Source organism: Puntigrus tetrazona, chromosome 15 (assembly GCF_018831695.1).
Source record: "Puntigrus tetrazona isolate hp1 chromosome 15, ASM1883169v1, whole genome shotgun sequence".
Classification (NCBI taxonomy): domain Eukaryota; kingdom Metazoa; phylum Chordata; class Actinopteri; order Cypriniformes; family Cyprinidae; genus Puntigrus; species Puntigrus tetrazona.
Window position 1 is genome coordinate 9,499,046 of NC_056713.1, and position 25,895 is coordinate 9,524,940.

The 25,895-nt window shown below is 38.3% G+C and overlaps 3 protein-coding genes across 5 annotated transcripts; all 3 read left to right on the forward strand.

Moving 5' to 3' along the window:
• The first annotated feature begins 44 nt into the window (after positions 1-44).
• Positions 45-1,605, forward strand: med29 (mediator complex subunit 29). Its single transcript, XM_043258310.1, has 4 exons — positions 45-270; positions 350-420; positions 1,033-1,117; positions 1,216-1,605. Exons 1-4 carry the CDS (start codon positions 91-93, stop codon positions 1,438-1,440), a joined length of 561 nt encoding a protein of 186 aa, XP_043114245.1. The 5' UTR covers positions 45-90; the 3' UTR covers positions 1,441-1,605.
• A 784-nt stretch (positions 1,606-2,389) lies between these two features.
• c2cd3 (C2 domain containing 3 centriole elongation regulator) lies at positions 2,390-16,813 on the forward strand. The gene is given in 34 exon segments (XM_043259670.1): positions 2,390-2,545; positions 2,831-3,097; positions 3,300-3,457; positions 3,976-4,166; positions 4,765-4,892; positions 5,014-5,140; positions 5,252-5,386; positions 5,513-5,660; positions 5,758-5,843; positions 5,961-6,155; positions 6,250-6,359; positions 6,435-6,553; positions 6,649-6,780; positions 6,862-7,314; positions 7,410-7,561; positions 7,668-7,911; positions 8,002-8,179; positions 8,253-8,436; positions 8,932-9,104; positions 9,201-9,336; positions 9,871-10,139; positions 10,709-10,789; positions 11,132-11,746; positions 12,025-12,333; positions 12,416-12,554; positions 12,649-12,713; positions 12,789-12,994; positions 13,406-13,539; positions 13,625-13,768; positions 14,390-14,580; positions 14,653-14,943; positions 14,946-15,459; positions 15,589-15,697; positions 16,474-16,813. Coding segments are annotated over 34 exon segments (6,567 nt in total). The 5' UTR covers positions 2,390-2,493; the 3' UTR covers positions 16,606-16,813.
• A 96-nt stretch (positions 16,814-16,909) lies between these two features.
• camkk1b (calcium/calmodulin-dependent protein kinase kinase 1, alpha b) lies at positions 16,910-24,929 on the forward strand. Of its 3 annotated transcripts, XM_043259673.1 has the most exons (17): positions 16,910-19,887; positions 20,735-21,093; positions 21,368-21,415; positions 21,505-21,558; positions 21,672-21,723; positions 21,813-21,946; positions 22,035-22,071; positions 22,164-22,185; positions 22,270-22,358; positions 22,454-22,653; positions 22,732-22,785; positions 22,871-22,944; positions 23,465-23,552; positions 23,633-23,761; positions 24,150-24,253; positions 24,362-24,388; positions 24,502-24,929. In XM_043259673.1, exons 2-17 carry the CDS (start codon positions 20,836-20,838, stop codon positions 24,578-24,580), a joined length of 1,449 nt encoding a protein of 482 aa, XP_043115608.1. In that variant the 5' UTR covers positions 16,910-19,887; positions 20,735-20,835; the 3' UTR covers positions 24,581-24,929. The 3 variants fall into 3 exon arrangements, with proteins under 3 accessions (XP_043115608.1, XP_043115606.1, XP_043115607.1); XM_043259671.1 differs by having other exon boundaries at positions 22,454-22,785; XM_043259672.1 differs by lacking the exon at positions 16,910-19,887 and having other exon boundaries at positions 20,514-21,093; positions 22,454-22,785.
• Positions 24,930-25,895: the final 966 nt, after the last annotated feature.

Below are 25,895 nucleotides of genomic sequence, written 5' to 3' on the forward strand. Positions count from 1 at the left end.
TCTCCTGACCAGCAGCTACTAGCTTAGCAACGTTTTGGGTAGTTAGCCTTTTAGCGGAAGTGCTCGCGCGTCTTCCCGGTCGCATCAACGATGGCGTCGCAGCAGATGGTCGCTAACAGCGCTCAAATGGGCGTTCAGCAAGGGGCTCTTTTACAGCAGACCCAGTCTCAGCAGCATCCGCAGCAGCAGCAGCAGCTCAGCCAGCAGCAAGATTTCGACCCCGTTCACAGGTTCAAGATGCTGATTCCTCTGCTCAAAGATAGTCTGCAGGTTTGTTTTGGTGCCTTTCGTTGAACACTGGGAGCTGGAAGCGGGTTTGAAATGTAATGTTAACATTGTGTCTTTTCAGAACGTCATGACTATCGCTTCACTAAATTTTGGACACAATGCAGCTATTGACAACGGCTTGAAAACAACAGAGTAAGTTTCCATTATTATTATTAAGTAAATACCATTGTAACGTTGCATGAATATGTAATCATGCTTATATGTATGTATGCAAGCTGTATTTATGTGTATAATACAAGGCAACTTTTCCTCTTGTTTTTATTCTTGGGCACGAATGACTGTTTGGAGCATTTGTAATAGATTTATTTATTTATTGACCCTGGTTTAAAAACAGTATTTATCACAGAAACGTTGCATGAATATGTAATCGGCCCATGCTCATAAATACAGCTTGCATACATATGTTTATGCTTGTTTTGTCCATTTAATGTACATAAATAAACGAAAGCCTGTTATTGCAGTAGGAAAAAAATCTCAAAACGGTTCTTTTCTTGTTATTCTGACTTATATCTCACCGTTCAGACTTAATAAAGACAGAATTAAGCATAAATCCCAAAATTTGGGTTTTTTGTTATTCTTCACAGACTTATTTTCCCCCTCACAATTAATGCGTTCTTCTCAGAACTGAGCTATAAACACAGTTTTGAGAGGAAAACATTTTTTTGAATTGTGAGATAAAGTGTCTCGATTTCATCCCTGCGACGGAAATAAGCTTCACCAGAAACATTTCTGGCTGTTTAACAGGAAGGGTAACGATGCAGCAGTCCAGCGGTTTGACAAAAGCTTAGAGGAGTTTTACGCTCTCTGTGATCAACTGGAGCTTTGTCTGGTGAGCACCTGCTGTGATTTAAAAAAAAAAAAAAAAAAAAAAAGGAATCTCAGGTATCTTGTTTGATTTCGGTTAACGGTGACGTTTTGTTTTTCCAGCGGCTGGCCCACGAGTGCCTGTCGCAGAGCATCGACAGCACGAAGCACTCCCCGAATCTCGTACCCACGGCCACCAAGCCTGACACGGTGCAAACAGAGTCTCTGTCTTACTCCCAGTATCTCAGCATGATCAAATCTCAGATCTCTTGCGCTAAAGACATTCACAACGCTCTCTTAGAGTGCTCCAAAAAGATTGCTGGGAAAGGTCAAGGAGCTTGCAATTAAGTAGCTGCCAACTGTATTTAGTTTGCTTTATTTTTTATTTGTACTTTAAGTGTGTTTGATGCTGATCGAAGAATATATATTTTTTGTATTGTCAATTGCTTTTGTCTGTTTACTGTTGGGACAAATGTACTCGTACAATTAAATTTATATATTCTTAAAAATAAATGTGTGTGTGTGTGTGTGTTATACATACTAACAAGCTACTAAATTGCAAAAAATATTGTAATATTTATATGCTGTGCTAATGTTATTCAGTAATATTTATTGATATTTATAATTAGCTTTTATTTAATTTTTTTTCCCTTTTTGGTTTTTATTTTTTTTATTTTATTCAGCTTTAACTACATTAAAAAAAAAATTGTTGTAGTATTTAGCATTTCGACTTCTATTTCAGTAATTTGCCAATATCTACGTTTTGTGATATTTAGCCAATAATTATATTTAATTGTAATCTTTGAATTAGCAAAAAATAAGTAATTTAAAAAATGTTCTCTCTCGTGTGATTTAGTATTTTTACTGTACTCAAGTCATGCTTTTCTTAGGATCTGAAAAATCTGCAATGAATATGTGAATAGTGATAAGTTTGAAACCAACTTTTTATACAGAAACATCGCTTATGTAAACATAACAGAGTTGAAAAGAAGTGCACCGAACACAAGGATCACTGTAAATGTCATAAAGTTAGCTTTTTTTTATGTTTTTGAATTATTTTTCCTCAGTAATTTGAATTCCACTGTACTGGCACAAGCGTGTTTTGAGTGGTTTATACAATTAATTTATCACAGTAAAATCTGTTTAAGTATTCGTGGGATTACGATTACAATATTTGTGTTTTAAAAAATCTTCGTGGTACCCTTGTAATTTCACATCTTTCCTTGAGAGGCGCTAAAACCCCCTCCGCACCACTTGTGAAAGCAAAGAGAAGAAGTCGCTCCGGGCTCTGATTGGTCGAGCCGTTGCTCAGCGGTATTATGTTTGTTAATGCAACTGTCAACAGAGTATGTTAGCTTTGCTTCATTAATAACATTATTAAGTACACTCTCGATGTGAGGAATGAAGAATAAAAAGGCGAAACCCTCAAAGGGTGTAAGCAACAGAAAATTAGGTGAGTGTAATGTGTCTATAACTTGTATTTGTCGCAAATCAAGTTAAAGAGATTTAAATATCGTAACCTCTGCGAGGACAAAACCTGCTTCTTAAGATGAATCTGTCTACCCAGAAAGCATTTTCGGGCTTCCTGAATTTTAAAACAGCCGAAGCGAAGACGAATGCTAAATTGCTGTTGGCTGCGCTTGGATTATTAAGAGAAATTTGACAGCTGTGCACCGAGTATCGGACGTTAGGAAACGCTTTTGGTCCTCATGTCTTTCTTATTGTCCTCGTTCTGCAGTGCTCAGTGATGTGACTCCATCCACCAGCATCCCTCCTCTGGTGGAGGGTCAGCTGAGGTGTTTTCTGAGAGTGACGGTGAGTAAAGTGCTGTGGACCATCACCAGACCTCCTCCTGTGACTCTGATCAGGCTCAGATGGTGGGGAGAGTCATCTCATGGCACCTTCTTCAGGCCCAGAGATGGGCACGGTGAACAGAAAGGGATCAAATCGACAGCCCGCTTTCCAGTTCGATGTGGGCCCAAACAGTTGACGTCTTATTTGACAGGTTTGGCTTGATTGCTTTTGCTGTTAGTATAGTTTTGTGTAGCTGATGGATCATTATTGCCAGTTTATTTTGAGAGAAGTATATTTGACCTTACATACCACATGTGTGGATTTCAGGGTTTTTGTTGTCTTTGTTGAACCTACAGAAGCCCTGAATTTATTCACGTGATGCGTAACTGAGTATAATATGTCTTTGCTCACAGATATGGGCTCATTGGTGCTGGATGTGCTTACAAAGGTTAATCATCTGCCCATAGCTCGAGCTCAAATCCCCGGGATTGCCCGACTTTCTCTGTCTCACTCCATAAATGGATATTTCACTCTTGTTTCCCCATCATCAGAAAAACTTGGAGAGCTACAGGTGGGTGAGATGCTCAGAAGAACTCGCATTTATTTAGCTGATCAAATTAACTGTAATTTTATGTTCTCAGTTTAACTGTATTCTGTTCATTTTGACCCAGAGAGAATTTTTTTAACCTTAGTTAATGCAATCGAATCTTAATGTGTATCTTTATTTTTTCCCCCACCTTGTTACATTTTATGGAGTTCCCAGTCAAAAACAGAATTGCCTGCAGAAATCTCTCGTAATGCTGTATTACAATACCGTATCACCAAATATTGTATTTAATTATTTTTTGTCACCTTGTTTTCTTTCAGTTAGCACCGTTTTGTTTTTGAGTGATCACACAACGTCTTTATTTGAGCTTATATGCTCCTTTTGTGAAAGACTGTTGCCATAACTATCCACAATGACATTTTTATCCCTCTCAAATACTGAAGTACATCATTTCATCAATTTGGACTGGGAACACAAATTTAGGTAAAAGATTTTGAGCACAGCACAGTGGTGAGTTATGTGTTGCTTCATGTCTACTGTAGGTCACACTTGTACTGGAAGCGTTAACTGAGGGATACGACAGCAGTAGTTCAGTTCCCACAACCGATATGAGCCTCGACGTACGGGCTCCTGGAGTAACACCTGACCACAACATGTCTGTACATTCATCCCTGGATCGGGCTCTCCCAAGTGTGAAGGAGACAGCTGGCAGCAGCTCTGGCTACATGCCTAGGTTTGTTTTTATATTTTGGATGGTTTGAGTGTGAAATGAATACTGAGAAACAAACTGTCGTTAGAGCGTTAGTTCAGTTCACAGCTGATCTTGTAATTAGTTACAGACCTGACTGTGGTCTATGAATGGACAAGTTAAATTTGAAACACTGAAGATTTTGGATAAAATGTCTTTAAAAGTAGTCTTTTAAAAATGTTGTTATAATAGAAAAATGTTTTAAGTAGTTATGTTTACAGTTCTTCCCTAGTGTTTTTTTGTATTGTTATTATTATTTATATTTTTTTAATTAATTATCTATTAACTTTCTAATGTAATTTCAATATTATTATTTCTTTAAAGACAATAATTGTAATAATAAAAATGATAATAATTATTATATATTATTTATTTGTAATATTTCTTAATGTTTAAATTAACGTTTGTTAAGTTTTAATGACATTGTGTTTTTATTTAGCTTTACTTAATTTTAAAATAATTTTTTGTTGTACTGCAATTTTTCAAGTCATTTTCTTCTCGTTTCTAATTTTTTTTTTTCTTTTTCATTTTAATTCATTAAGCAAATATTCTTTAATTCATTTGTCCAATATTCTTGTTTTAGAGGAAAGGATTACTTGTATTTTCAAGAAAACAATAACGTCATACCGGATTCTTCTACTGGAAAACATAAACCTGGTACTGCCCAAACTCTTTCAGCAAATATCCACACACCTGTTGACCTTTTGTCAGGTAAACTTCAACGCAATACCTTCATTTACTTAATTCACTTTAATTGACTTTACTGTTGAACACAGCAGCATTTTGGTTGAAATACATCTGTCTTTAGTCTGTGTGTTTTGTATTCTTCCAGTTCTTCTGGAGCGTGGCAGCAAACTGAGAAATGCTATGGTGGTTTCAGCCTTGAAATCCGATGTGGCATCAGATGTTCCTCTGAAGGACATTCCCCTGCCTCTCTCCAAAGACAACACTGATGCCTTGTATGAACTCTACTCACTCTTTCACATACCTATCAGGTGGCAAAATAGATTGATAAATCGGCAGAATGTTGTTGATTATAAATGTCGTTAAACATCATTTTCCTCCTAAAGGCCAGCCAGGCCCTCATCGGGACAGTTTCTGGAGAACATCCTTCAAGCAGAACACCAGCATCCTGTTCAGGACCTCGAAGAGCCAAGTGAAAATAGAGTCACAGAGGACATGGCTGTGGATCTGCTGCTGGGAAGGTAGTCAAGGCTACTGATTGCTTTCGATTAAGTGATAAAAGACTTGCTAAAGACTTGATTGAAAAGTTTTTTTTGTCTGTGTTTGCAAACTCTATGCTTTAATGTTTGTAACGCTCTGTTCCTCAGTGTTAGTGGATCAGTGCTGCAGTTCTGGGATGGAGAGGGTTCTTTCCCAGATTCTCTTTCTGGTCACAGTAGTGTGCTCATGGACAGTGAACTTAACGACCCTCAGTATGATCAGAGTCTTCTGGAGAACCTCTTCTACAAAGCTCCTGTAAGTCATGCAGTGTAACACAGCACACTGTTATATGTAGTTCAGTGTACTTAAACACATAACTAATTTACTAAATAATTTCTCCTATTTTTTTTAGATGTCAGATGAATGCTTGGAAGAGGAGCATCAAAAGAAAGATCCAGGAGAGAAGCCAGTTCACATAAGACCAACTAAATATGCCCAGTCAGTTACACCAATTCAAGGAGAAAAAATATTATAATACATTAAAAAAATAAAAACTGTTTAATTCCAAACAGGTTCTTTCTTATCTGCTGTTGTGCAAACTCCCTTTTTTCGAAGGCTTGATTCTGAAGATGTCCAGCATTCAGAAGCAGGAGATGATTTCTCTGGACTTAGCATGGATAAAATATCCCTGCTTGGAGATATTCGTTTTGCCAGGGCCACCATCATCGAGTTAAAAATTTCCACTGAGAGTATTTCAAGAAGCCTCTCTAAAAAAGGAAGACCACCTCGCCCCCTCAACACAAAGAAATGGTACAACATTTATATTATTTCATATCTGATAATAATAATAGATGTTGATGGCTAGAAGATAAAGATTAACCTGATGTAAATTTTGTATATCTAGCTTTTATATCGTAGAGTACCTCTTTCCACTGGTCTCTGCTGGGTTTGAGGATGTTCAGCTTGTACCTTCAGAGATTACAAAAGTTGTCTCTAGTAAAGTAACAGAGGGCGGTGAGTATATTTGTTTTAGAGAACTACGAGAAACCAGAAGTACTGTAATAATCTGGTGATTCATTTTTGTTTCAGTCGTGACGTTTCAGCACCAAAGTTTGTTTCCTGTGAGGTTCAGTAGGTCATCTATTAAACAATGGTGGGAGATGAACGTCACATTCAACATCTACTCCAGAAATAGCCTTCAAAAGACAGTAAGTCCAATCACGTAATCAAACAACCTCAGAAATAAAGGCTATTTTGGTTTTATCTGTTAGAGACCTGATCTTCTCATTTGTTTTTTTTTTAGCCCATTCTCATTGGATCAGCAATGTTTCCACTGAGCTCCCTGATGCAGAGTGAATCGCTGAGCATTTCTGCTGTCCTTCCTGTTCAAAAAACAGATGGAAACACTGATAAACAAGCAGTTGGTCCCCTGAAGGTAACGAAACGATTATAAGAACCAAATTTCTTTCTTTTTTTTATATAAGCGGGTTGTTTATTGTCCCTTATTTTTTTTAAGGTGTCATTTGAATTAGCAGCAGACAAAAATGATTTCTCCACCAAAAAGAGACCTGCGAAACGAATGCTAAGTCCGACAAGACCTCCCCCTTGTCATTTAACTGAAGAGCATGATGGGCCGAAGGGTTTATGTGTGACTGATCACAGGAGAGACCCATCTCCTAGTGCAAGCGTTTATCAAGTCCAGAGTATCCTGATACCTCCAACCAGATCACGATCCACATCACCACGTGTCAGATACCAGAGCTCTCTTCATGAGCCTCTGCAGCAGGAAGTAGAGGAGGAGACTGAGATTTTGCTTCATATGTTGCTCATGGTGCCCGATGGGAAAGATTTTAACTGTGCACCTATGCAGCCTAACATCTACTTGAACTGTAAGCTCCTCGGGTCAGATGAAACCGCTCGGTCGGCGGTGAGCTGGCGTCAAAAACATCCATCATTCGGCTTTATCCAGGTTGGTGCTAAATATTGAATCAAGGAAAGTTCAGAGGCTTTACCCATGTTACTCTGTGGTGGCAAGCTTTTAATCTAATTTCTAATATGATGTAGGTGGCTCCAGTCACACTGACCAGCAAACTGCTGGAGAGAATGAAGAACAACATGATGGTCATTGAAGTTTGGTTGAGGGCCAGTAGTTCAGACAATGATAAACTTCTTGGTTTGGTAAAACTACCTCTTAACCAGTTCTACATGTCCTTCAGGTAGATCAATCTGTATGTATGTTGTCTGTCTGTCAACATAATGTATGTAATGTGTATAGCATAGATATAACATTAGTTTTTTTTTTCCTTTGCACTTTGTCACTAGAGAGCCCAAGATCACAGAGCTGCTCCTGCAGTCTCAGTATCCAGTGGTTGGAGTGGACAGTTTTATGCCAGTGGTTGATGTGTTCAGCGGAAGCACTCGTGGAAACCTCAGGGTGTGTCTAGCGATGGGTTTAGCTCAGCAGATCACGGCACTGCAGCGAATGAGGGACGGCGAGCAGACCCACGAATCACCGCTGCATCGACCAGCGCACATGCTAGACCACCGGCCTCGAGTAGAAACCAAGGCTAGTTCACTTTAAAATTCCCAAAAGCAGCACTTAAAGAGTGCTTAAAAAAAATTAAGCTCATTTGTTTCTGAATTGATGTTCTTGTAGGCCAGTACCACTCTGGATGTCCTGCGTGAGCATGTCTTCATGGTCCGAGTAGAGCGAGTAAAGGGTCTGACACCTCTGCAGTCCACAGTGTGGGGAGAAGCCGACTGTTACGTCCAGTACTCATTCCCTGCGCAAAATGAGTCGATAGATGACACGGACCCACACGTTGTGGAGAGCAGTAAGCTGTTTTTTTTGCTGAATGTATTAAAGGCCTTTTTTCTGTTCAGGTGAACTAACTTTCTGTTCCACAGATGTGGAGCTTAAGGCCTACCGCACTGAGACCACTCTCTGCGTGCCTGACCCTGTGTTCGGACATAATGAGACTCATGTCCTGCTGGCTCCTCCTGATGTCCCAGTGCAAAGAATCCTGCTGAGCTCACTGGCCACTCAGGGGCTGAAGAACGGTGGAGGGGTGCAGTTTGAGGTCTGGTGCAGGTACAGTAAATGTATTTATTACAATTCGAATTTAAAAAGTGTCTTTTTTGGCAATGTTTTTTGTTGTTGTGTGTGTTTATTCATTTATTTAGTTTTACAATGTAGTGTTATTTATTTGCTGTTTACATTTGCTGACTTTTTGGCTTTTTTGTGTGATTTTTATTTTTTTTAATTTTGAGTAATTAAAAGCACATTTTAAAACTTTTATTTATATGCTTAGTTGTCTCTTTTATTTGGTAATATTTTAATTGATTTATTAATTAGCTTTTTATGTTTAAGCATTCAAAGCATCGTTTCATTTTAGCACTACTTATAATGTTATCATTTTAGTTTTATCAATGCTTTCATTTTTTTACATTTCAGCTTTTAAAAACATGTTGCTTTGTTTGGTAACATTGTCATAATTCTGGTCATTTCTTTTCGTCTCATAGTTATTTTTAATATTTATTTGGAAAATATGACTTATGATTTACAAACCTGTTGAAACATTTGCAGGTATTATTATCCAAATGTCAGAGATCAGCTGGTAGCCAGAGGACTGCTGCCCATGTCCAAACTGTGTGCCATGGTAACCATGCAGAAACAGGGTCAAACCGATGAACAGCTTTTCTCCCTTCCTCTGGTACCAAGAACTGACCGACCTGTTGAAACACAGCCTCAACCCCCTGGTAATCATCTTAAACCTTCAAATAACATACATACACATGTATTACATGGATTTTAAACCAGTATAATAAAGCTGATATATCTGTTCTTACCTGTAGGGTTGCTTGAAGTGAGCGTTCAGTACAAATCTCGACCAATGAGGAGTGTGGGAGTAAGGAGTGGGGTTGTGCCGACCCGCCGAGTGATACTGGTTGTGCATGTGCATAGAGCGTCCGGGCTACAAGCTCTGGCCAAGTAAGTCAATCTGCCTCAGATCTGCCTTCAGCTTTTAAACAATAACCCCAACAATCTAGCCTAATTAAATTGCTTTAAAGAGTTAGTTCCAACTCTTTAAACTCCAACTCTTTGTTCCAAACCTCATCTTCGGAGCACAAATAAAAATATTTCTGATTAAATCCGAGAGCTATCTGACTCTCCATAGACAGCAATACAACTGAAATGATCCAAGTCCAGAAACGTAGTAAATGCATAGATAAAACAGTCCAAGTGACATCGGTGGCTCAAGTTTTTACGCTAAGATGCAATGTATTTCATACGTTTCTGGGTCTGGGTCATTTCAGTTGGGTTTCTCTCTATAGAGGGTCAGATAGCTCTCAGATTTGATCAAAAATATATTAATTTGTGTTCCAAATAAAGATCTTATGGGTTTGGAACAACGTGAGGGTGAGTAATTAATTACAATTTTTCCATTTTGGGTTGAACTAACTACATGGAGTATAATTTTGGCATCTAAATTGTATTTTCATTTACCATCTTTTTGTTTCTCAGAGCTCTTGCAGATGCAGACAGCTCACTTCTGTATTACTCTGAAGTGGGGCTCAACTCCTTCATCAGTATGCAGCTGTCCTTTCTGCCGGACAGTGAGATTCGAAGCACGCGTGTGGCTGCTCGAAGTTTCTGCCCGGAGTTTGAACATCATGTCGAGTTCTGCTGTAACCTGCTGGTGCAGAGAAGCAGCGGAGAAAGCGTCAGCCTGGCTGAACTCCTGCAGGAGGCAGTGGCCATCTTCACCATTTACAATAGAGACACACGCAAAAGTGAGTTATCTGACTTGGAAAGGTAGACCGATATGTGGAGATTTAAGTTGTTGTTTTTTTCTTACATGGGATATTTATGTTAAGGATGTTTGGATATCTTTGCTTTATAAATGACTCCACAAAAACATACAGCCCATGCAACAGATCCAAAAATGTGTGTACTGGTCTGGAGGTGTAGACCTGTGTTGTAAGGAATAAAAATGTCTTAATGAGTGGGTAGATATTTTTTTCTGCAGATTTACTATTATTAGTAGTACTAAGTGCATATACGTATATACATATACAGATAGATAGATAGATAGATAGATAGATATATAGATATAGATAGAGATATATATATATATAGAGAGAGAGAGAGAGAGAGAGAGAGAGAGAGAGATATAGATAGATAGATAGATAGATATAGATTTTTAGATTTTATTAAATGGATATTTCACCTTTTTACTGTTCATATTTTTTTGTTTAACACTTACTGTTTAGTGTATTTTACTTGTTAGTTATTAGTATTAACACCCCATTCTACCATTATTAATACTATAATATACTGTGCTTTGTTTATTTCATTGTAGTGGCTGATACCACAAGATTGAAGGACACTGTCTTGGGCACTGTGAAAATTAGACTTGCAGATCTGATTCATAAAAGAAGTGGTATGAAAGTCTTGAATATTTATAGCATTTAAGTTTTTGATGTATTTTTATGTTGTACTGTTAATTTGTATAGTATTATTATAAATTAATCATTATGCTAATATTTACACACACACACACACACACACACACACACACACACACACATATATATATATATATATATATATATATATATATATATATATATATATATATATATATATATATATATATATATATATGCATTTTTTTTAAAGTGTTTATTTAGTATTTAGCTTTATTTGGGTTTATATTAATATATCTAAAATTAACAGACACATAGCAGTTGTTTAAATATGTTTGTTTGGGTTTTTCTTAAAGGCATATCTGGCTGGTACAGTTTCTCTCTACCTCAGAGCACAGCTCACAGTCTGACCTCAGCAGGAGGCCTTGAAGTCTCCATCAGTTTTTCCCATCATACAGATAGAGAGCGGGTCATCAGTTCAGCCCGTGGACTAGGATGGGACGTGGGCCAAGACAGCGAAGATGAGGCAGATATAGAGGACGAAGATACTTTGGAAGAAAGCGCAAAGTCTTTGGCATTATCATTTTCTGTGCCTAGAGCGTGGCTGCCCATCCATTGCCTGCTGCTGCCAGGACATGAGGAATTACAGCGCTCCACCTACTGCTACTACAGATACAAGCTCTACAACCAGCAGACCTTCTGCTCTGAGCTTAGACATCCCGTTCCAGACGAGAGTGAAGGAGATGAAGGTTTGGCCACGGTGGCATTTCAGGGAAGCAGAAGCGTGGTGCTGAGGAGGACTCAACCCCTGCGCTGGTACCTGAGGGAGGAGAGGATGGAGGTGCAGGTGTGGGTGGCGTTTGGGAAGGAGAAGAGAGCCCGGCCTCATAACGCTGATCGTCTGGTGGGCTCTGCTTTTGTGGATCTCTCTGCTTTTTCTGGGAACTTGAAGCCGCATCAAACTATCAGCGGTAGATATTTGCTCTCTTTATTTATCTGTGATGGGGCTATTTGTGCACTTTTATTTTTATATAATATTATGCTATATGTATATGTGTTATATATATGATTAATTTAATATTATATAACTGCTATAAAAGCACTGTTACCACATTAGAATTTTAGTAGATCGCAGAAGTACTAAGGAAATCCTCCTTTCCAGTGATGTGTCCTCTGCTCATATCTAACGTCATATTTTGTTAACAGTTTGGTGTTCTCTCTTCACTAACACGTTTCTCTGTCATGGTAGGTGTGTATCCTTTGTTCAAGCGCTCCGCTGTAAACCTGAGCGGTGCTGCTCTCAGAGTCCATATCGCTGTCACAACAGACCCTGCAGCCCATGAGCCTCAAGTCACTGAGGAGCTCAACAGCTCAGTAGAAGATGAGGAGGATGGAGACCTTCCCGCCACAGGGCTGTCAAAACCATCTCAATCCCCCAGAAAAAAGCTGATCAAATCAACCGTGAACACTGATGCTCCACCCTCCAATGAAATCAACGATGAAGACACCTTCATAGCCAACATAACTGTGGACAGAGCCATGCATCTGAGTCTGAAGGGTAAAATATCCGCAGGGATTACCGATTCTCTTTTGCAAGTACCTTGTGTTTATGACGAGTTAACACTAATCCTCATCCTAAGGTTGTCCTCTCGCTGAGCGCGGTGGAGGATTGCCTAGTTGCTGTGTTTCATACGCCACAGCTGATGCCCCGGACTCAGTGACCACAGCTCTGATCAAAGACAGCGACTGCCCCGTGTGGGACCACCAACAAGGATGCAGGTAAACCCATCTGACATCCCTCATACTTTTCCCATGGGCCCTTTTCACTGAGAGCGGGCCCATGTTAAACTCGTGGCTGTTTTTTTGTTTTCAGGCTGTCGAAGGAGCTACTTTTGGATCCCCAGCAGTCCTTGGTTTTTAAAGTTTGGCATAAAGGAGGTAATGGCGTGGCAGGCCATATTTTCAGCAGAAAGTATAAAAGACTAGTTTTATGCGATATGTTTTCATTTGCAGAAGTCGAGAGGGTGATTGGATTCGTGTCTGTTGACCTGTCGCCACTTCTGTCAGGGTTTCAGTCAGTTTGTGGCTGGTATAACATCACTGATTTCAGCGGGCAGTGTCAGGGGCAGCTGAAGGTGTCCGTGTCTCCTCTGAGGGCAGTACAGGAACTCCGGGCACAAAGACTGCCTGCCCACGAGACCACTGCTCCAGACTCAAGTGTAAGCCATTTTACTTAGAAACCGTTCTTATTATTTTCAATGTTGAAAAAGTGTTTGTTTTAGAAGCCATATAGTACCATTCACAAGAGTCAAAGCATTCTGAAAAAATGTATCCTGAATTCCAAATAAATATTACACAGAGAGAACAGAGCAACAAACAGCATATCAGTGATTTCCGAAGGGTCATGTGTCAATGATGCTGAAAATTTAGCTTTGCCATCACATTTTAAAATGTATTAGAATGAAAAACATCTTATTTTAAATTGCAATAACATTTCAAAGTATTACTGTTTTTGTCATCAAATAAATGCAGCATTGGTGAGATTTTTTACCAAAACCAGTAGTGAATAACAATAAATATCCAGTTATTTTGTCTACACAGTGCTGATGACTTAAGTGACTTTTTTGCAGGCTCTCTTTAGCGCCCTTCCACTTTGCTATCAAACAACGGCTACTTACAGCAGCTTTCCCAGCCACATCAGTCGATTCTCAGAGCAGAGGATCAACACACCGCCTGAACAGTTTGAAAGACTGCTCTCTGACAGGTATCTATTAAGGGAAAATGATATAGCAGTGGCCTTGTTATCAGATTTACTGTATGAAGTAATACCCCCCACGGTGTGTGTATAGGTCCAGTGCGACGGATCGCCACGATGAGCACATGGACAACATAAGACTGTTCCATCAGAGTTTGCATGAGGAAGAGAACGTGTCCCAGTCCTCCTTAGTTGGAGATTCCCACCCATCCAGTTCAACACTCTTCTCTGCCCTCAGGTACACACAGTGTCTTCTGCTTCCTGGATGAAAGATTAACACCAGATAATGATCAGATTCTGTGTGAAATTCAGATGTTGTTCACACGAATTTCAAATTTCAGAGGTTCTGCATATGCAGCTACTATTACTTAATAAAAGTGACAGTTAAAGCATTTATAATGTTAGAATAGATTTCAGTAGGTTTCAAATAAATGCAGTTCTTTTGAACTTTCTAATCATCTGTCACAGTTTCCAGAAAAATATCAACAGTGTTTTCAAGATTGATGATAATAGTAAGAAATGTTTCTGGAGCAGCAAATCAGCATATTTGAATGATTTCTAAATTTTCATGTGACACTGAAGACTGTAGTAATGATGCTGAAAATTTACATTACATTTTAAAAGACAGTTGTGTTAATATTTAACAATGTTTCTGTTTTTACGGTATTTTTGATTAAATAAATGCTGCCTTGGTGAGCATAAGAGACTCAAGATACTTATACTTATTATATATGGAAATATGTTATGGATCTAACACAATCTGATCTTTTTTGTTTCAGATTTTGGTATTTATGTGGACTGGCAAATTATTCCACTTTCATTTTTGATTGTTAATGGATTTGTTTTGTTATATTTTTAGGAAAAACCTCAGTGAACTGGATGATATTCAGAGGTATTTCAGCCGAAAGTTGTCCACTCCAGCATTCCCGAAACTGAATGAGCTGAGAGGAACCTCCGGGCTGGACGAGCACAGAGACTCAGAAGCGGACACCACTCAACTGCTGCTGAAGTCCAGTCAACTGGTGGGAGAGGTCAATAACATCATAAAAGGTGAGTTAGATGTTAGCTCTAATTTCCTGCTTATTTAAAGGCATTTTTAACTTTTTAATATATTTAAATCAGGTTTAAGTGAATACCCGACAGAAGAGGCGACAGCTCCTCATAGAAGCTCTGCTGCTCTTGATGTGGTTGAGGAGCGCTTAACATCTGGAATAGATCAGCTGATTTTATCAGAGTCTGATAGCTGTGAGAAAGAGCCACGCTTTCATAAAGAATCAGACATGACGTCGGAAGATGAAGATGAAGTCTCCCCCATCAGCTCTCCTGCTCCTGCACAGTTCAGACAGTCACCAGCCGCTGCTGAAGGTGAAAAGATCTACCACAGCTCCAGCGAGCACTCGTCTGATGAAGAGGAAAAGACGAGGACGAGCATGAAGACTTTGAGGAAACTTTAATACAGCCTCGAACTCTTAATGAGGTCACTTCAGTCACAGACAGAACCAGCCCTTGGACCAGCCTACTGTCTGACCCAGATATGGGATCCCTGGAGAGTCTGGAGTCAGTGCAGCATCACGCTCACGACGACGCCATCCACACTCACAGAGAGGAAAGAAGCAGCAGAGAAATCCTTCCAGATTTTAACCAGCAGACATTGACCGCAGAATTGCAAACCGTTGATTCTGATTCAGATATCTGTGATGGATCTGAAACCGATCTTGATACACGTAGGAGTGAATGCGCTATTGCTACAGATCATCGGGAACAGCAGCCCTCTCCAGATGGTCTGGATGGAGATGGTCCTCTTTCTAGTATTAGTGAGGTGGAAGATTATGAACAAAGTAATAGCGGACCTGAAGAAAGCGATGAGAGGCCAAACGCGCCTCCCTCAGGAGAGTCTGGTTCTGAAGCAGATGATAGGACAGCAGAACCGTATCCTTCTTTGTATGATCCGAAAATGTCAGGGTTTTTTTTTTTCTCTGTAGTTTTTTTGAAAGCAAATGTGGCGCGCTGTTGATTACCACATAAAAATATCGATTTTATCTTAACACCCCTGTGCAGTTTAGAATCTGTAGAGATTCCAAATTTCTTCCTGTCCGCTCACCATCTGGAGGCGTCCATGAGGGCTTTGAGGATGGCGCCTGTCTTTCCATCGGCAGCAGCTGAGTCTGTAAGTACTTAAATTTTTTTGAACTATAAGAAAGCTGCTGCTACTGTTTGCTGCATGAATTAATACATTTTGTGACTGCACTAAAGCATAAAAATATTGCAATATGTTTGCAGATATTTGGTAAACATGCTAAGTTTACTTGTTTCTTTGAAAACAATACTACAGCAAGTTGAACCTCGAAATGTGCATTCTATGGCATTGTAATGTCTGTTTCTTTTGGTTTGTGTAACTCCGCCCACTGCCAGCTTACCCAGTAGTACTTCAACACCCTTTTTTGCAAGCTTGTGGAAAGCACGGTGTATTGCAAACATGAAAGTCAGTAAAAAAAAACACTGGGTCAGGGATAGCAGATTCAACCCAATCTTGAATGGTTGCTCCACCCCAAAAAGAACATTTTGTTATCAATCACTTACCTCGATGTTGTTCCAAATACAAACACAATTTAAGATATTTTGGATGAAAAGCAGGAGGCTTGTGACTGTCCTATTGATTGCCTAAATAACACTATGCTCCCATATGCCATCAGTGGTTCAACTGTAACGTTATGAAGCTTCCTTATGAAGCTTAATTAACATAATTGGCATTGTTTACTTTTAGCATGCACGCACTCTATCCTGAACACGTACAACTACATTTTCAAATGTGGTCTATAACGACTAATAATTTATCTTGTAAGCACAGCCTATAAAATTCAGGAATCGTGATACTCTTTCTTATTTGTAAAATTATGTTTTTGACCATGTTGTGATTTTAGCTGTTAAAATTCATTCTTTTAGGAAACCGTAAATCCTGGAAATCCATATAGAAGAATGCCTCGAACGAGACCAAGCGTCCCTCCATCACAGAGAAGTGAAGAGACTAGAAGAATTGCGAAAATATTTGCTTCCAAGTTTACAGAAGAACGTTAATGCTTTCGTTCTAGATTTCTGTTTGTTTGTTTGTTTGTTTGTTTGTTTGTTTGTTTTATGTTTAAAGTATGGGATCCTTATTTATTTCTTACCTGATGCAATATGTTATATACTTTTTTTTAACAGTAATTTTAATAATGCAAGCATTAAAAAAGGTTTTTTATTTGCAGTAATGAACCTATTTTTCTAATAAAGAATTTTGTATTTCCTTCTACGGGTAATTGTTTTTAAAGGTCCTGTTCTCAGTGTTTAGTTTTACCTCTTATAAAGGTTGTCAGTTGTCTGGGGCAGTTAATGTCTGTCAGAACGAGCTGCTCAAAGGCTAGATGCATTTAGCTGACAGATGAGAAAATTGCCCAATTTGAGCTGCTGCAGACAATGGCACACACTGACAGTGATGTAACCAAAGTATTATCCAGAGACAAAAGAAGCCAACGGCCTGACAAAAGCTCTCCTTTACCCTCTCAGCCTGTTTAATGAGCTCTAATTAGAGAGATGAGTCCGATCAAGCAACTGGTCCTCGTGTTGACCTTCTTCTAAACCAGATGAATCAACTGACAGCTTCTGAGCTGGAAGATGGCAGCGGATCAAGCTGAATGTAATAGATAAACTACGAACCATCACCAATTATTAATTACTTGGCTGAATGTCTTTATTTGACTTATACATCAATGACAAGTTGCACGCAAAATTTCCGAACTCAAACTGACAGCGGTTCAAGACTGACCGAAACTGAAAATGAACTGTCCAGTAGATCAGAATATGTTTAGTGTATATGTTCTGGGTAATCTATTCCTGCAACAAAATGGTTTGAAAAGAAAGCTTAAAGTTCCCAGATCACCAGCACAGCCTCTACTTGGGAGTCTGGTAGATGTTAGATCGAATCTTATCAAGTGGCTGTAAAGCAGCATGTCTTTGTGGCCATCGGCGAGTCTCTGTGCTCGATTCTTTTTTTGATGTAAAAGTCAGGCATGCGTTGACGTAGCCAATACGCTTCAGAGGAGGAAGATGTGATATTGGAGATAAATGAGGATACTGGAAACCAGGCAGCAAGATAACGGGAGCGGTGCCGCTGAAAACACTGATTGTGGTCGGTGAGTGCTGGAAGTCTGGAAGATGCCCTAAATGGCAAAAATCAGCATCTTGATTGCATATTTCTGCATGCATTATGAGGTTATGGATCTTCTCGGCTTGAACAAGACGTCGATGACACAACATCTGAGAGCTTTGAAGTGATTCCACAAAATCTGTCAGCAGAAGCTTTCCTTCGGTGAACTTCTGCCAGATACTCTGGAGAGTGAAAGACCGAAATCTCAGTCAAAACTCTGAAAGCACACTTTTGAGTCTTTGAAATATGTGAAACGTATGTATCTCAGATGTACCTCAGACCGACTCAAGGAATGATTGGTTTTCTCCTTAAGAAGCTCATGAAGCGTTCGAAGGCTGAGTTTCTGCTGCAAAGATTCTGCACAAGAAGCATTAAGTCAGTGATACTCACATTAAAACAAACTACTAACAGGCCAACAAAGATCTTACCCAGCTTTCTCTGTTTGCGTCGCACTGAAGACACCATTTGACCCAGAGTCTGGTACTTTTTGGCTAAAAGCTTTTTAGAGTTGTTCAGATGTGGCTGATGCGCTAAGTTCTGCTCTGCAAGCCGACAGCTGGAGGCCATCGAGATCTTTTTACACCTCTGAAGATGCTGTAACTGCAGGCGAGTCCTTCAGATCAGGTTAATTCATGTACAATGGCACTATAATAGTATTTAGACACTTTCTGAGAATTTCTGCAATCAGATAATCTGTCAGTTTAAGATTTGACAAACAATTTCTTGTCTTGAATTTTTGAACGTGTAAAACAGTACCTTCGCACTGTGTCTGATTGTGTCTCTCATCCTTTCCTCGTCTTCCAGGAGCTCCAGAAGTTGAGCAGTGTTTAAACACTTGAGATAGTCCAAATTTAGCATCGAATCCCCTTCAAGAGGCATTGCAGCCCATTTATGAAAGCACTGCCTCTCACCGAGGACTCGAGCTACTGATGCTGTGAGATCATGCTGCATCTGCACATCTTGTAACATGATCATGGGCTCCAGAGAGGTTGGTTACTAGGGATTTCTGAGCTTTCATTGGAGCCAGACTTCCAACACAGAGCTACACATTCTCCTCCAACACCCTTGATAACCGTAGACGAGGACACGAGTCAAAATGTATGAGGGCCTTCAGCACCTCGGACAGCTCTACAATTGTTACCCAAAATAACTTAAAATGTAGAAAACAGTCATATAGTATCATTCTATATTTTACCTTTTATCTATGTTTCATTTATTCCATTTGTTACAATAAAATATGCTTATATAACTAGTATTTATTATCTCAGAATGTATTATTAAAACACTTGGCAACCATGATACCATTTTATTTTCACTTGTTTTATCCCTCTTATTATTCAATGCAGAAGCGCTGAATGTGCGAGGCTTCTGGTTTATTAGTGATAAGTAACAAGAATAATAACAACGTGGGGGAAAACAGTATACCCATAGATAGATAGATAGATAGATAGATATTATATTTGTAGATGTATCAGCATTAAACTCATAATATAATACCATAAATAAATTCCACCATCAACCTTGTTTCTTTACATTATCATGCTAGCATATTTTCATTAAATAACATTAATATTCATCTAACTGATACATGGCTCTTCTGATTATCTTCCAAACAGGGGGAAAGTGTTACATGACAAAACAGACAATGCTAATTATAAAAAGCTTGACGTGTTTTATAAAAGAGTCTTTGTTTTGGATTAAATCCAGTTTTGCTGTCCAGTCGCATGAGGTTATATAACACTTGATCTTCTTTCCCACCTTATAAACTGTCTCGAGAGTATGTTTCTTTAACTCTAAAGCGTTATCCTGTTATACTTTGACTTCAAGGTTCAAGAACTTAGCCACTTAGTCATTATTTCCTTTCCACCCTGCAACAGGACTGACTTGTCGGCGTGTGTTCACACCATAGGTGCTTTACGGCACTTGCCCTCAATGACGTAGTATTCCTCATTGATCACTGCTCATGTCCTTTCACTGACTGCATGTAAACAGTCTTTTGGAACAGATATAGCCACGCCGGACTAAATGTGACCATGCTAGCTAATCCTCTTTGCTTCAGTGATCCCAAAGAGTCTGGAGTCCTCTGGGCTTCAGAGGCACAACAGTGTTTTCTTCCTGACGAGTGGAAGACCATGCAACACTATGGCTGGCAATTCAATCTCTTGCTGCTCTATGTAAGTAATATAAACCGAAAAACTAGAAATCGATGTCACACACTTATGCATCATACAAATACTTTGTTTGTATGTTTTAAATAAGATGTCAATATTTCATACATCCTATTTGATATACCTATGACAATGTATGAGGTTAGACAGATGTTTTTTAATATTTTTTTCTAAATCAGACCAATGTTATTTAATGTAACTTTTCGTTTTTTATTATTATCTTGAATTAGATTTTTATTTAAATTATTATTGCAAAATTTTTGTTAAAGTTTTAGTAATTTTGTTATGCATTTTTCATTCATATTTGTACATGTCTATATAGTTTTTACATTTATATTATATAGTGTACAGTTATGTTTATAGTTAACTATCAGTTTTAGTTTTAATTCTTTAACATAAAAAGTGTTTCGTATTTATTGCAGTTAATGCGTGTTATATATTATTTATTGTAAATATAAATAAAGTTTTAGACGATTAATTTAGTTATCGTTAGAGGTTTGTACAAATGTCTATATAGTTTTCATTAAGTTAATAACTAAAGTTTTCCCTTTTCTTTTCAGTTAATATTTTTTATTTCAATTAATTGTGTTTTTTAACGGTTTTAGTTCATAATAATACCCTTGAATAAGACAGGACCATGACTGAATTCTAACGTTGTACCATTTTGTCTTTTATTTTTGCGCTTCCCTGTTAATGAAACTATTATGAAGCCGTTATTTTACAATGTATTTTCTCTGTAGATGCGTGTTCGTAAGTACAGATGGTTTTTTGTTGTTCTCTTCATATGCAGTGCTTTCATAACGGCGTTCTCCTTATTGCTGTCAGACTCAACCGTGCGATTCTGTTTTTACAGTTTGACGTTCCTCTAGAGCCTCTGAAGAACGGCGGGCTCTGCAATGTTCACTGACAGGAGTGCTTTGTTGTAAGCAGCTCAGGCTGAAGCGGGACACAGTCATGAGTGCTGACACAGCCAACAGGGTGGATCTGGACCCTGATTACCACTCTGAACTGGCCGACATGGTAGTAGCTATGAACATGGCTGCCAACAGACTGACCCCTCCTAACGGATACCGGACCACCCCGCATCGCCTCAATCTCTCCGATCGCAAGCTGTCGCTGCAGGAGCGCTCCAGTTACCAGAATGGCGTCGCCCCACGAATAGCCAGGAGACCCACTATTGAATCGAAGCGGGTGTCTATCTCTGATGGGGATGTGAGTTGGGCAGGAGCGTGTAGAATTTAAAAAAAAAGCTGTTATTTTATATGAAAATATCAAAATGTAATGTGTACAGTGTTACGTTTTTTTTTTTTATATCACCTACCACTTTCAAGATTAATCGCGATTAATTGCATCCAAAAAAGTTTTTGTTTGCATAATATATGCGTGTTCTGTGTAATATTCGTTATGTATATATCTTGAAAATATATATAATTAATATTCATATATATATATATATATTTTAATATTCATATATTTCTACTCGCAGGACTGCGTTCAGCTAAACCAGTACAAGTTAAAGAATGAGATAGGAAAGGTTGGTAATTCTACTTCATGTCATTTTATTTGACATATTTATGATTGATTGGCTATGTGTGGTAATCTTTTATTTTTTTTTTTACCCAGGGTTCATATGGGGTGGTCAAATTAGCATACAATGAAGATGACGACCAGTATTATGTACGCATATATTATTTAATTTTTTTTCTGTAAGGATTTAGACGTATAATATTTTTAAAATATTTTCACTGTTCTTACAAGTATTTTATTTAATTAATTTATTTATATTGCAGGCTATGAAGTTGGTGTCCAAAAAAAAGTTAATGAAGCAGTGTGGATTCCCACGTAAGCAATAATAATGATGTATATTTAATGATGGCCTTCTGTTTGCAGAATAATAATGCCTTGATATTAACGTTGTGATGGTTGCGCAGGGCGACCTCCTTCCAGAGAATCCAATGGATCACAAGAGAATCTGTTAAAGCATTCCGGCCTGTTGGACCGAGTTTATCAGGAAATCGCTATTCTGAAGAAACTTGACCATCTTAACGTTGTTAATCTAGTTGAGGTGAGTCAAGCATAGTGATTCACTACCATCATTTCTAAAACGCATTTCTAAAACACATTTCTAAAACGCATGTGATATTTCACCGAAGGTTCTTGACGATCCAGCTGAGGATAACTTGCACATGGGTAAGAAATTCTGTTAGTCAGCAATCTGCGATATGAAATGCTTTTTACTCTTTTATCTATTTTTTTCTATTCGTTCTGTGTCCCTTTCATAGTCTTTGAGTTGGTACCTAAAGGGTGAGTATTTGTAACAGCAGGTCATTACCACACAAACACAAACCGGATGTTTCTTTAGTTTTGTTTGTCTCTGTTTAAATGTAGTCCAGTGATGGAGATCCCTACGGACAGCCCTCTGTCAGAAGATATGGCCCGTTTCTACTTCAGAGACGTCATCCTAGGAATCGAATACTGTATGTTTTCCTAGTCTGGGGTATTTTAAGTTGTATCGCATTTGCCATAAGCTTTGGGATTAGGCACTAGTTTTAGTCTCATGTTGTATTTTTAGTGCACTATCAGAAAATCATACATAGAGACATCAAACCGTCCAATCTGCTGCTGGGGGATGACGGACACATCAAGATCGCAGATTTTGGCGTCAGTAATGAGTTCGAGGGGAATGACGCTCTTCTGTCAAACAGTGCAGGAACGCCAGCTTTCATGGCGCCTGAAACTCTGACCGACCAGGACCTGAGGTTCAGCGGAAAGGCGAGGAGGTTTATCGAATATGCGTACAGTGGAGACACTGGTTCTTCATTACTTACAAATGAGTCTCTTTGGATTCAGGCTCTGGACATATGGGCGATGGGGGTGACGCTGTTTTGTTTCGTCTTCGGAAGGGTGAGACATTAACCTTTAAAATATGTGAACGCAGTTAAGAGGATCTGTGGGTATAATACGGATCTGCTCGTATTTCTTTGTGCAGTGTCCTTTTCGTGATGAGTACATCTTAGGCCTGCATGAAAAGATCAGGACTGCGCCGGTGGAGTTCTCAGACGTGTGAGTCACAAGCGCTGTACTAAACAGTGATGGCTAAACAATAACGTGATATTGCATTGATTAATAATTCAAAATGTTCATTAAATTGTGTAACGTTATGAAGAACTGAAACTGACGTAAGAGCTGTATCTTCTAGTTTGGAAAGGCACTTGTTCTTTAAATGTTAATTCAAGTAATGGTAATATTAAGATAAAATAATTTTAATATTTTGATAATATAGTAACTAGACAGTCAGACAGACATATAAATAGAGATAGACAGACAGACAGATAGATGGATGGATAGATAGATAGATAGATAGATAGATAGATAGATAGATAGATAGATAGATAGATAGATAGATAGATAGATATAGACAGACAGACAGATAGATGGATGGATAGATGGATGGATAGACGGATGTATAGATAGATAGATAGATAGATAGATAGATAGATGGATAGATAGATAGATATAGACAGACAGATAGATAGATAGATAGATAGATAGATGGTGTAATTGTTTGGTGTTGTCTGCACAGGCCTGTGATCAGTGATGGACTGAAGGTTCTTATCATCAGAATGCTGGACAAAGTTCCTGAAACCAGAATCACGTTATCAGAAATCAAGGTGAAATCATATTGAAAGACTGCAGAGAAGTGTTTTTAAGCGTAGATGTTAGCGTTGTGTAACATTGAGTCTGTGGGCAGCTGCACCCGTGGGTCACACTTGATGGCACGGATCTTCTGCCTCTGGAGGAGGAGCACTGCACCGTGGTGGAGGTCACTGAGGAGGAGGTGCAGAACTCCGTCAAACTAGTTCCCAGCCTTTCTGCTGTGGTGAGTACATTTAGATTATTTTTTAATCCCTTAAGTTCCTCTCTGCCATTTCTGCCTGTGCAATATGACTTATTTATAAAATGCAAAATTTAATTTGAATGTTTTTTTCCCCACCAAAAATAAGCATTCTGTCAGCATTCGTGTAGCCACAATTACTTCCGAACCTTTCTCCTTCTGCATTCTCTCTTTCTTCTGCTAAACACAAAATAAGATACTCTGAGGAATATTGGTAACCGAACAGCTGACGGTAGCCATTAACTTCCATAGTATGGAATAAATGAAAAACGCAATGGCTACCGTCAACTTTTTTAATATCCGTAGCTTTAAAAAGCAAAAGTCCCACGTTGTGAACCAAGAATTGAAACAGAGTGTGTGACTGTATTTTAAGATCCTGGTGAAGTCCATGCTGCGGAAGCGCTCCTTCAGTAACCCGTTCGAGTGTCCCAGCCGCAGACAAGGCAGGTCCATGTCTGCCCCCGGAGGTCTGACCGTGTAAGTCCACAATCACGTCACTACATGATATTCAGTGCTGATGCTCATAAACCTTTGATTTCACTCATACTGAGATTTTGTTCTTCCTTCTCTCGATGATATCTGCAGGGATATGTCGCTATTTCGCCCTCTAAGGTATCACACGATAGACCTCGCTGCCACGATAATCAACTAAATTTAGTATTTCAAATTTGTGTGTGTGTGTGTGTAATACATATTCATATTTTGATGGTCTGTGTCTCCAACAGCAGAGGGAGTAACAGTAACAGTAACGGAAGCAGAGAGGGGGAGCTGGAAAACCTTATAGAGGACGAAACCTTTCCTTAAATGTAAAAATATCATTAGTTGTGTGTTTAGATTACAATCTGCATTACCATGATGTGTTACATTTTAAGTTCTGCACGCTGTACACACTGCATTGACGAAAGGTTAGACTTTGGAGGTACCTTTAACATATAATGCACAATCTGGTAATATTTGATATTAGAGTCATATTTGTGTTTCATTGCATTCACGTGCCAAATTAAAATTTAGATTTAAACGTATAGAGAGAGTGCATCAGCGCTTTTGACAGATAAGCATGTGATCATTTTGATGAGATGTATTAGAAGTCTGTGTTATTATAAAGGTCTGTATGCTGTTTCATTGGCCTTTTGAGGTTTTGATGTATCGTGCAACTGTGGACACACACATATATGAAATAAAAAGAATTTATTTTAATTATATGTATTTAATTCAGTCATATATATATATATATATATATATATATATATATATATATATATATATATATATATATATATATAGATAGATAGATATATATATATATATATATATATATATATATACATATATATATATATAAATATATAATTTTTGTGATAGACTTGATGGGATAAAAATGTTATAAACTGGTGCTGTTAAACCATATGTATATATAAATACACACACATGCAGCTTATATCTATAAAATATTTACAGTAGTGCTGTCAAACAATTCAAATTGTGATTCAAAATAATGCATTTGCATAATGTTCTGTAAATTATATGAATAAAAATGTCTTTTTTGGATACCATTAATCACGATGAATCATTTGACAGCGCTAATTTACATGTACATATTTATATTTATAAAATGCACATTCTATTAAAAAAGATATTTGCGATATAAACATATTTTTCTGAAATATATACGTTTATATTTATATAGATAATATACACAGTACATACACATATACTGTGTGAACCAAAGCTTTTATTTAGCATCAACATTAATCATTTTACAGCACTAAAACAAATAAATAATTGAAATTAATTTAATAAAAAATGAATTAAGTTAAATACAGAGAGGCTTTTTTAAACAATAGTCACAGGATAAACGTCTATTAAGTATTTTTGATCAACAAAAAAAATAGGAATATTAGGAACATACTGCATCCTGAGTACAGGCCCCTGGGCTCTTTTAGTGTGCACTATTATTAATCACTACGGATGTGCTCTAGTGCCTCTGTGAGGTTGTTCTCTGATTAGCAACACAAACCCCAGGGACTCTATGCCACTCTTTTTAAAAATAACCGTCTAAGGGAGATAGTATGTCAGGATAAGAGCTCCATTATGGCCGAGACAGAAGTGTCGACACGTT